Raw genomic sequence first — 11,752 nt, 5'->3', positions numbered from 1 at the left:
GAGGCAGACGGAGTGAGCTCTCCCAGCCTCTGGTTCACTCCGCAGATGCCTGCAATGGCAGGGGCTAGATCAGGCTGACACTGAACGCAAAACTCAGTCTGGGTCTCCCATGGGGGTGGGATTGGCCAGAATGCGAGCCAGGCCTGCTGCCTCGCAGGGCGCTCACTGGCAGGAAGCTGGAAGCAAGACTCCCCTCCAGTGGGCCAAACACCCATTCCAGGAGAAGCACCATTCGTTTCTAAGGCAAGAACATTCCTGTTTCATCCGGTGATTATGAGCTTTGTTAGCAGAGTCAGGGCCTCACCTGGAAGCTGCAGGGTCCCGGGGGCCACCCCACATCGACAGAATTGGCATCTGCACTTTAACAAGGTCCCCGGGTGGCTCCTCTGCCTAGCAAAGTTTGAGAGGCGCTAAGGAAAAGAACTAAAAGTTGGCGAATGCCCACTAGCCAGGGGCCCATACACTCAAGGTTCCCTAGTTCTCGATCTTCCCTCCCTTAACACGACCCTCGTGTCTTCCTAGCGATAATGAATAAAGACAAGGAACGCGTCATGCTGTGCACCCTGCCTACATGAGGGTCAGCTGACCCTGGGGGCCACATCCCCGGCTCTGCGGTGCTCCCTCTGACGTCTAGACTGACGGCTGTGTCCCTCTGACGTCTGGACAGCAGGACTTTACCTCAAAAGGCTAGGAAGCCCAGGTGTGGGGGCACCGGCTGCTCCAGGCAGGACACCCGGCAGGTGGATGGAGCAAGCTGCCCAGGCATTTGGTTTACAGAGCCCGCCACTTCCGGGGAGGCCGCGTAACCCGGCAGGAACGTCAATGTCTTTTGCCTCCTTCTGCAAGTGCACCCAGGCCCCTTCTCCTACACGTCCTGTCAGTCTTCCTGGTTCTCTCCCTTGACCGCATGCCAAGATGGACCTCTTTTTTTTCTACTTTTTCTTCAACCCCTATGCTCGTCCCGGCCTGAGAGGCAGCCTCTCTGGTCACGGGGAGCCTTCTCCTGCCCTGGTCACACAGCAGTCAACGCAGGTGGGGACCGGTGGGTCGCCGCCGTCCTGGTCAGCAAGGTGTCCCCAGCGGAGATGCAGGAAATTCTCCTGCTAGTGAAAGAGACGTTTTCCAAATCTCTATCAAAAGCGTGCTCACATATGTAGAGAAAGTTCCCATTAAAAAATTCTGGAGGACTTTAACCTGAAGAAAAGGCAAAAACTTTCTGGGAGGCAGAACTACAAACTGCTACTATTTCCGTTTTTTCTGAAGGGGCCGGGTGAGCTAGGAAGTTAGTGAAAAGCCGGCTGCACGTGACCTTGCGCCCCAATACCAGGTGACGCTTTATCCACCTTCCGCGTCCAGGAAAACCCAGGGCATGGGAGCCAAGGCGGCCCCGCCTTCCTCCCGCCCTTTCCCGTCCTCGAGATGGCAGCCGCGGCGACAGAGTGGGCACTCCGCGCGAGGCACTCTGGGAGCGGAAGAAAGGCCGCGCGATCGCGGGCGAACCGGAAGGGGCGGAGCTGGGCCTGGCGGAGCGGCGGGAGTAGCAGTGACTGCCGGTGTTTGCGGGTCGCAGGGAGTCGGGCCTGCGGGCGGTTGTGTCGCGATGCCGGAGCTGGCCGTGCAGAAGGTGGTGGTCCACCCCCTGGTGCTGCTCAGTGTGGTGGATCATTTCAACCGGTGAGCGGGACGCGCGGGGCGGCCTGGCGGGCTGGCGGCCCCGCCGCTGCTGAGTCACGGGCACGCTGGGGACGCAGCGGGGGCGGCCGGCGGCCGGGACTGGGGGGCCGGCCCAGACCCGCCTCGGCCCGCGGCCCCCTTTGCGGGGCGCGGACTGCCTGGGCTTTGGCCGGAGTTTGCGTGATGCCGAACTCGGGGGACAGATGGCCGTTGGCCCCGGCTCCCGTCGCCGGGAAGAGCCACCGTCTCTCGAGGGAAAGCGCATCTGTGCCTCCGGATGCGGTCCGCGTATGCGGGCCCCGGGGTGGACCATGGTTTTGACCTGATAAAGTTTCTTAGCTAAGAATCTGGGTCTACCGTAGCTTAAAATGTAGATGAGGTGTCGAGTTTTCTTTATTAAAAAAAAAAAAATTAAACAGCGAGAGCAGTTGGAGCTTCGGGCTTCAAGGAGTGAAGCAGACTCCCCGGGGGCCGAGCCGCTGGTCCTGCTGGACCTGTTGCACGCTGTCCCCAGGTTTCACAAGATAATGACTTGCATGGGCAAACACGGAAGCCCAGTCGGGCGAGAGTACCTGCTGGAGTCAGGTCGCTAAGCGCCCGCCTTCCCGCGACTTGGCTTTGCCAGAATCAAACTCCAGGAGCTGGAAGGCCCCAGGTCGGTTCCACTGCTGTGTGGGCGCCTCAGCCAGTACAGGATGTGTGGGCTTTTCCACGTTCCTCCCATGGGATGCTGGCCCTGCTCGGGGCGCAGCCACGACTTACGTTGTTTAAGCACTTGCTGAAAACACGGTGCAGGAGACACTGCGGGCTGACGTCAGGTCACAAAGGGTGAAGTTTGACAGACACACAAATGAGCATTTTCTAAACCAACAGAAACGTCTGTGAGTGTGGAGGTCTCCTTTGAAGTGTGGCAACTCCATGCTTGACAGTCATGTCCAAAAGAATCAGAACCACCAGGCATACCAGCATCTTTGTTGAAGTGCAACCCAAAATTTAGTGAGCATTTATAGACTTGCTAAGCTGTTCACCAAAAAACCAACGTGCAGCCAACAATTGTTGAAGAGCTGTATGCAGGCGCTTCAGAGGTGGGGCGGAAGAAGTCCGTGCATAGTTTTCATACTGTTCACTTCTCATAAGCCTTGGAAGACCCTGCGTATACGTGTGTGTGTGTGTGTGTGTGTGTGTGTGTGTGTGTGTGGAGAGAGAGAGAGGTTTCAGGTTTTTGCATCAAAATAAACTTACCTTGAGGGAAACACTTGCAGCCCTTTTGGAGAAAATCCCTGAGGAGGTTTGGAGTGGAGATGGAAACTCGGCCCTCTCGGGTCTGCCGCCGAGCCAGGCAGGTGGCTGTGACTGGCACTCGGGCCCGTGGGGGCGGGGAGGGTCCCGGGAACCACACGCTGAGCCCGTGGACTTTGCAGAGAATAAATCCCATCTCATGGGGCCTGTAGACATGGAGCAGGTGTTCTAGAAAGGAAGTGGCAGGCGAGAATCCAGGCCATAAAACTGGTTCTGTTCTGCTGTCTGTAAGACCTGAAGACGGGAAGGATGGAGACTGGGAAGCTGCAGAGGAAAAAGGAAAGGTGGATTGGGAGCACCACTTGTGGTGGCGCCAAGACACCAGCCGGCGCGTCAGAGCTGGCGTCCTGCACAGCTGGTTTGAGTCCTGACTGCTCCACTTCCAGTCCAGCTCCCTGCTAATGCACCTGGGAAAGCAGTGGAGGATGGCCCAAATCCCTGGGTCCCTGCCACCCATGTGGAGCCCTGGATGAAGTTCCAGGCTCCTGGCTTAGGCCTGGCCCAGCACTGGCCGTTGTGGCCATTTGGGGAGTGAACCAGCACATGGAAGATCTGTGTTTTCTTTGTGACTCTGCCTTTCAAATAAAATAAAAAATCTTTTAAAAAAAACAGCCAGATAATATTTTAAAACTCTCAGCATCTGATAACTTTATTTCTTATTTATTTGAAAGGCAGCGTGATAGGGAGAGACAGAGACATCTGTCATCCACGGTTCACTCCCTAAATGCTGCGGCCAGGAACCCCATCCGGATCCACTGCATGAGAGACGGACCCAGGTGCTTGAGAGCCGTCCTCTGCAGCCTTCCCAGGCTCATTAGCAGGGTACTGGTCGGAAGAGAGTTAATCCAGGACGCTGTAACAGGCACCCAAATACCGCGTAAGCCACGGTGCCACACAGCAGCCCTGAGGGGCTCTTATTTGCACCATTTTAAATTTCTTTAAAGGTCAAAATGCAACTTTATGCAGGGCTGCCTGTGTTACTTGGCAGTCAGCGGTCAGTAAAAACTTCCAGCATACGTTAGTACAGAGTTCATGAATTACTCCCTATATTTATTAGCATTTGTATCAAGAACTGACTTAACGCTGTCATTGTTTAGGAAGATGAGTTCATGGGTGAGCTAGGTTGTGCCCGTGCCTTCGGCATTTCCTGTTGAATGTGTCGTCGTGGTTGGGTCTGGGTCTGTGCCAGCCTCCCCAGACTGACGGCATCTGTTTTCCCATCCAGGATCGGCAAGGTTGGAAACCAGAAGCGCGTTGTCGGGGTGCTTTTGGGGTCATGGCAAAAGAAAGTGCTTGATGTGTCCAACAGTTTTGCAGGTAAAAGATTTCATATTTTTTCCAGGAGTGTTAATTTACCTTTTAAAAGTAAACATTTGTTAGCATTTTTTTTTACTATAGTACAGAGATTCTATTTCAGAATTGCTAAAGGTTAGAAAAAGGATCTTGAGACTAGACCAGATAGTACTTTTTTTTTTTAAGATTTTTTTTTTTACTTATTGGACAGGCGGAGTTACAGACAGAGGGAGACAGAAAGAAAGGTCTTCCTTCCGTTGGTTCACCCCCCAAATGGCCACTACAGCCAGAGCTACGCCGATCCGAAGCCAGGAGCCAGGTGCTTCTCCTGGTCTCCCATATGGATGCAGGGGCCCAAGCACTTGGGCCGTCCTCCACTGCTTTCCTAGGCCATAGCAGAGAGCTGGACTGGAAAAAGGAGCAATGGGACTAGAAGTTGGTGCCCATACGGGATGTCAGCACCACAGGCGGAGGATTAACCTAGTGCACCACGGCACCAGCCCCCAGATAGTACATATTTTAAACTGCAGGCCAGGTGGTTTCACGGTGCACCTGCTCATCTCGGCCACTTAGTGCCTCAGCAGTGGCTGTGTGCAGTAAGCCAGGCAGCCTGTGCTACACTGTGCACCCAGGGTAATGGGTAGGGCAGAGGGAGAGGTGGGGAGCTTCACCTGTTACTCTGTGTGTGACTCTTGGAGAATGTATCCATGTGCTCACAGCACTGTGTGATCAAAGCAGCAGTGACAAAGAGCAGTGTAATTGCTGGCTTGACCTGTGACCTGAGGTGACCAACTCCACTGTCTGAAAGGACCAGCCAGTAATGTCATCGACCCAGTGGGACTGCCAGGAATGAGGGGCTGCAGCACCCTGCCGAGCCTGTGTCCTCTGCAAAGGCTCTGGTCACTGGCGCTGGGTCTTACCGTTTGTTATGAGACGCTGGAAATCTGGATTTTTATATATATTCTGGTTTTCAATGAGAACAACAAAAAATAACGTTTAATATTGTGTCAGAGAAATCAGACACATAAAGTGACTGCAGGCTGGCCTAGGGATCCCCGGCTGTGACCCGTCATCCAGATTTCTGTCTCGCATCCTGAACTGCATCTGAATCGTTGTTTTTTCTTTAGTCCCTTTCGATGAAGATGACAAGGATGATTCTGTCTGGTTTTTAGACCATGATTACTTGGAAAACATGTACGGAATGTTTAAGAAGGTCAATGGTGAGTCTTCATTTTCCAAGAAGATACTGTGTTGTGTGGTTTCAATTTGTGTGTGTGTGTGCATGTTGTTGTTTTGTTTTTAGTTATTAACATGAGGGGCCCTTAGGCTTAGGTTTGTAAGAGCAGTGGTAATGGAGGAGTGAGGTGGAATGAACGAAGGCTGACATGTCAGTGTGAGGCGAGCAGCCCTCCCGGGTTTGAACAGTACAGAGGGCCGGCCCTCAGAGAACAGAAGGGCACAAAGCCATGCAGGTCCGCCTGCCCCCGGAGCTGCTGCACCACCAGGCTGAACATCTCTGTTCTCTGTCGTTTGCATTTGGTTCATGGCAGCGGCCACACTGCTTTGGAAGTGTTTGTGCCCGCAACACTCCTAGCTGCTGGTCGTGTGACGTGAGCCTGTATTTGTTTAGATACTGCCTTGGACCTCTTCTCCAGTTGTTTTCTCGTGCCTGGTTTCCTTAAAATGGTCTGGGATAAGGATGTCTCCAGATCACACGCTGCCTATTGCTTGAGAACGTGTTTTTGAGTTTTAGATTTCATACGAATGTCAATATTGAAAATAGGTTTCTGGAATTTTCACAATGTTAGAAACGTAACGACTGAGCCTCCTGCCCTTTTTGAGCAAATATCGTAGCTCTTCATGACACAGTGAAAGCCCGCTTGTGTTTTCCTTCCCAGCCAGAGAAAGAATCGTTGGGTGGTACCACACAGGCCCTAAGCTGCACAAGAATGACATCGCCATCAACGAACTCATGAAGAGATACTGCCCGAACTCGGTACGTGCTCGCCTCGCTCCTATCACTCTCCCCACCAGCTGACCCAGCTCCGGGAGGACCTGCCTCGCAAGCGCGTTCACTGCGTTTTCTCCAGAAGCTTCATGTGCTCTTATAACCTGTGTAGTCTACCGTGACCTAGTGCTCGTGTGTTTAGTGAATAACCGTTCGTGCCAGCTAATTTTCTGGGATACGAGTTGACTTCGTCCTCTCCGTAACTATATGTCTTTACAAATGAGGAAGCTGAAGTTCAGAATGGTCAGTGGGAACCCAGATTCCCGTTGTGGCCCGGTTCCTCATGTCTAATGACCAGCACGCAACTTCCCAGGTTATTCACGGGAGGGAAGGAACAGCAAAACAAAGCAGGTCATGTGCAGGACAAACTTCGTGCTGAAAGTACTGGCTCATCTCTAGTTGAATGATGGAAATCACTTTAGTAATCCTCAGAAGAACGCCTGAAATTGTCCCTTTGTGTCATGTGTGAGTTTGTTGCTAAGATGTGTGTCCTTGCCAGGTACTGGTCATTATCGATGTGAAGCCAAAGGACCTGGGGCTGCCCACAGAAGCATATATCTCAGTGGAAGAAGTTCATGACGTAAGTCTTACCTAGGACGTGAGGCTTGCTGCTCATCGGGTGGTTGGGGTTCTTGTTTCTTTGTTTTTCCATTTTGAGGTTGACAAGTCCTTTATCTCTTCGTAACAAAGAAAAGGTAGTTGGTTTCTATGATCCTAAGCTCTTCTCCCCTTGAGTTGTTGAATCAGATTTTAGAAAATAGAGGATCACTGGGGATCGAAAGTCCCCTTTTCTAGGTGAAATTGAGGCCCAGGCTGGTCACACGATTGTTCATGGCACCGGAAATGCAGAGCCCGGCCAGCCTGACCTGAGTCTGCTGCAGCATCCACTCTGGGGCCTGCCGCGTGCCAGGAAGAGTCTTAGTCCTGGATCTGGGCAAGCGTTCAGCTTAGAGATGAGGACGCCCACATCCCGTCCAGGTTACCTGGGTTCCGTTCTCTGCACCACTCCTGACTCCAGCTTCCTGCCAATGCAGACCCTGAGAGTCAGTGGTGATGGCTCACCTATTTGGGTTCCTGCCAGCCATATGGCAGATCATGCGTTTTCAAATAGTCAGCGCTGCCAGGAGCTGGACGGCCAGACCGCCTTGTGCTCCCTGGACTCCTCAGAGCTCGGCTGTAAAGGTGAAGGGCTGCCAACGAGCAGAAAGCTGACCTCCATTCTAGGACAGGACTCGACCTAGAAATGCACCTGTGTGGGCGGACTTCAAAAAGGCCATGAAGTGGTTGACATACAGATTTAAATTTTTTTTGAAATCATGCACATGAAATATGGATCTTCTGAAGTAGCCTTGTGTGTATTTTGTTGTGGGCATAAAATATTTGTGTTTAAGGTATGCGCAAAAGAGCTCAGTCTTAGGTCTCCAAAGCCAAAGACTGGAGGCTGGATTAAAGTCTGTGTCAGGAGTTCAGTACATGTGCGTATCCTTACGTTCAGTTGTGAAAGTTGGGAGAGGGTGTTTTAGGCCAGTGTCCTCTGGGTATTCCTTGCACTGAGCCCCGTCCTGTTTTTCTGCTTGCCTGGCTACTGAGAACTTAGGTTCAAATTGACTACCTTGTTGCAGTAAGACTTTCTGCCCTTGTTTTGATCCGTCTGACCCAGTGTCCATTTTTACCCTGCCTCTTTGGGAAAGGAGTTTGAGGCTGCTTGTTGATAGCCACACACCTGTGTTTTTAGTGAAGCATGAAGGGAGCACAAGGGTTGTATTATACGATGGAGCTAGAGAAGAATTAGTCCCTAGAAGGGCTGGCCATGAAGTCCTACCAGGTTGTCAAAGGCCCTGACCATCCTAGCCTCCAAAGCAGAGACACTGCCCCAGTAGGATTTACACTATCCTAAAACAAATCATAGCCCAGCTGAATAGCACTTGGTGTAAGTTACAGGCCTTGGCCCAAGTTCCACATCCCTGTATGTGCAGGAGAGACTGATCTCCACAGTGTGTGTCCCTAGCTCGCAGACGTTGTACAGCCTGTAGAGGACGTGCACGAGGTACTTGAGAAAGTTTATGGAGATGCAGTTAAAAGATACGTTTATTTTGATCCAAAAAAAATTTTCAAAATCCACTCATGTGAACAGCCTTCAAAAAGTCCATGAAAAATGCATATTATGAAAAAATATGGATTCCAAAAATTTTGTGCACCAAAATAAACTTAGCTTTTAATGCCATTTTTCTAACTTCTTGAAATGCCCTCACACAGTGTCTTGTAGCACTGGGTCTGAGAAAAGCATCTCCAGTGACTCGCTTCCTCTGGTGGTCCTCTGCTTGACTCGGGCCACCAACATAAGACTGCACTGTTTTGACTCTAATTTGACTCAAAGGACAATAGTTGGTGAAAAGTCATATTTTCTGGAATTTGCATGTCACAAGTGTAGGTATCCTGTGTCTTGTCCAGTTAGTTAAAAAGTTGAACTGAAACTTTCTTGAGTGTCCATCCCCAGTGTGGGCTCGATAGAACGATGTTTTTCCTCAGAAAACAATTGAGTGGCCCCTAAACATAAACACAAGCAAATGGCGTCCCAGCAGGCATCGGCACTGAGCATATCCACAGCGACTGTACCTTCAGAGGCTGAGTGAGCAAAGCAAACCTCAGGCGCTCTGCTCTGCCCTGCCCTGGGAAAGCGGTTAAGGCACACGGGAAATGAGCTGACTGAAAGTGAAGACTTGAGGTGTGAAAGGCAGTGTGTACCGGTTTGTCTGCTCTAAGTGAATAACTACAGTTAAACCCCCTCTCCCAGGACGGAACCCCAACCTCGAAGACATTTGAGCACGTGACCAGTGAAATTGGAGCAGAGGAAGCTGAGGAGGTGGGAGTGGAACACTTGCTACGGTGAGACCTCAGTCAGCCTCAGTCACTGCCCATTCAGGGGCTGGGGGGGGGGGGGCAGGTCAGGAGTCGACACGGGGGACCAGCTGTAAACAGGTGGTTGAACTGAACTCCTCGGCTTTGTGGGTAGCACGCCTCGTCCAGAAACTGATGTTGACAGGAACAGGAACCAGCGTGTGAAGGAAACGCAGCCTGCACGCGTGGTGCCCTTTCCGACAGATGTAGCCATTTTCAGCAAAGAGTCATTTGGGGGATGAGTTTTGTTTTAGAATCCTCCGTCTGTGTAATCTTTGTTTGAAGAAGTCGTTTGAATCAGCCAGTAGGGTTCCTGCTACTACTGATCGCAGCTTCTCAGAGCATCCTAGAATCACAGGTGCAGAAGTGCCCTCCCTTCCTGGAGCAGGGAAGCTGAGGCGCTGCACTGACTGACCTTGTCTTTTTTTTTTTTTTTTTTTTAATGAAAATAGGTTTGTTTTAAGCTCTCTTACAGCTTTTGAAAAGTCCTGTGTGGTAAGAAAGAGAAAATATATGCCCCCAAGTGAAAGCAAAATTAGTAGTCTATGCCCAGATCTTTCTCAGCTGGAGAAGTAGCCTTTCTGTGAGCTCGCCCCCCCCCCCTCAGGAAGGGGGCGTTGGCTCAGAACGGGAGGTGCTGCCGATGACGCGGTGCCCTGACGCTTTCCTGCCCACCTTTGTGGCTTTTCACAGAGACATCAAAGACACGACGGTGGGCACTCTGTCCCAGCGGATCACAAACCAGGTCCACGGCTTGAAGGGACTGAACTCCAAGCTGCTGGACATCAGGGGCTACCTGGAGAAAGTGGCCACGGGCAAGCTGCCCATCAGCCATCAGATCATCTACCAGCTGCAGGACGTGTTCAACCTGCTGCCGGACGTGAGCCTGCAGGAGTTCGTCAAGGCCTTCTACCTGAAGACCAACGACCAGATGGTGGTGGTGTACTTGGCCTCGCTCATCCGGTCCGTGGTCGCCCTGCACAACCTCATCAACAACAAGATTGCCAACCGGGATGCAGAGAAGAAAGAAGGGCAGGAGAAAGAAGAGAGCAAAAAGGATAGGAAAGATGACAAAGAGAAAGAGAAAGACAAGGAAAAGAGTGACGTAAAGAAAGAAGAGAAAAAGGAGAAAAAGTAAAAATGTGTAGCTTTTTAAATTTGTAAATTAAAAACTTACAAACTAAATCAACGTGCCACCAGAGGGTTCTTTTTCACGGTCAGTGCTTGTTAAAAAGCCGTCCTGATGAGAGCTCTCTGCCCGCGGTCATGAAGGGGAATGCATAGAGGGACGAGCCGCACCTCGGGCCGCAGCGTCGGCCACTGCAGGTTGGGTGACAGCTCAGGCCTCGGGTGGCGAGGAAAGTGAAGAGGCCGCCTGCACCGGGTGTGGTACTCTTCGTCTCTGATCTGTGAAGCCAGGCGCTGGTTTTCCATCTTGAATGACTCGTGGGGTCCGTTTGCGGTTTGACAGAACTGCTCCATGGAACGCATAGATGCCATTCACTCTCCGCCTTGTGAGACCTTGAGTTCTGACCCCTCTGAAGCTGGTGAGAATGCGCGCCGTGCGTGGCCCTGGCGCTGTGGCGTTCTCAGGGCTTGGGACCCGTATGTTGTTTACCTTCAAAGACACGATTAAATGGTTTGGTTTTTAAGTCTGTTCTCGTGGTTTTTTACTTTGGGAGTGGCTACCTGCTGTTTTCAGAAGCAGTCAAGACAGTCTAGTTGAAGGAGCGTAAAGAATCCTTCAGCCTCGGTATCTTTATAAAAGAGCCCTGGCCTAGCGCTGCAGACTCCCACAGCCCACACCAGCACCTCCATTTAGGCAGAGCTGGCACGTCATGGGGTCCTGCCACCCACGTGGGAGACTGGAGAGTTGGAGGCATCTGGCAGGTGACCCAGTGGGTGGCAGCTCTGCCGCAAACGAAAATCAGAGAGAGGGTCTCGGTGCTTTAAGTGACCTGTGTCCTGGTGTGTGCCTCCGAGGCCTCCGGGGAGGCGGCCATGTCTGAGGTCGGCAGTGTTTCTGCAGCGGCACACGCAGTGCCCCGGCAGCAGGCCTGGGAACCTCGGACGCTGAGGGCACCGGGTGCTACTGAGACCAGAACAGTCACCCCAGAGCAAGTGTGCAGGGCTCCTAGGAGAACAAATGAGGTAACAGACGAGTCGTGCGACACAGGTAGTCACTGTCCTTTCTTGGCAGTTAGTCTCAGCGTCTGATGCACCACGTGGACTAGCAGTGTTCACAGACGTGATGCAGAAAGTAACACAGCTGTCCCTCAGAAGCTGTTCCTGAGGTTTTAATGCCTCCAAGTGATCAGAGCACCCATCTGTATCCCGCAGATCAGCCAGAGGGCTAGTTAGCAACACACAGGATGGAAACGGCTTCTGCCCCAGCTAAGTAGAACAAGGGTCACTTGGAGGCTCAAGGCCCTGAAATTAAAGGAGTTGGTGAAGGGAGACTGCAAAGAGTTGTCACCTTCAGCTGTCAAAACTCAGATGGCTGCAGGATGTGCGTCAGAAACGGAAATTCATGGCTAAAAACGAGATGTATCCAAACCACGAGAGTTAAAGAAGCGATGG

General features: G+C 51.8%; 1 protein-coding gene across 1 annotated transcript; it reads left to right on the top strand.

The window, feature by feature from the left end:
* Positions 1-1,475: 1,475 nt before the first annotated feature.
* Positions 1,476-10,824, top strand: PSMD7 (proteasome 26S subunit, non-ATPase 7). The gene is made up of 7 exons (XM_002711671.5): positions 1,476-1,674; positions 4,199-4,290; positions 5,394-5,486; positions 6,165-6,262; positions 6,774-6,854; positions 9,069-9,160; positions 9,866-10,824. The coding sequence occupies exons 1-7, from the start codon at positions 1,601-1,603 to the stop codon at positions 10,308-10,310; spliced, it is 975 nt and encodes a 324-aa protein (XP_002711717.1). The 5' UTR covers positions 1,476-1,600; the 3' UTR covers positions 10,311-10,824.
* The last annotated feature ends 928 nt before the right edge of the window (positions 10,825-11,752 follow it).

The sequence above is a fragment of the Oryctolagus cuniculus genome, chromosome 18 (genome assembly GCF_964237555.1).
Source record: "Oryctolagus cuniculus chromosome 18, mOryCun1.1, whole genome shotgun sequence".
NCBI classification, from domain to species: Eukaryota; Metazoa; Chordata; class Mammalia; order Lagomorpha; family Leporidae; genus Oryctolagus; species Oryctolagus cuniculus.
Note: the sequence above shows the minus strand (reverse complement) of the source record. Positions and strands in the feature narration are given on the sequence as shown.

Coding starts and splice junctions, on each gene's coding strand:
- PSMD7 (XM_002711671.5), top strand. CDS start 1,601: ATGCCGGAGCTGGCCGTGCAGAAGGTGGTGGTCCACCCCCTGGTGCTG. Junction 1,675..4,198: donor GTGGTGGATCATTTCAACCG/GTGAGCGGGACG, acceptor TTTCCCATCCAG/GATCGGCAAGGTTGGAAACC. Junction 9,161..9,865: donor GGAGTGGAACACTTGCTACG/GTGAGACCTCAG, acceptor GGCTTTTCACAG/AGACATCAAAGACACGACGG.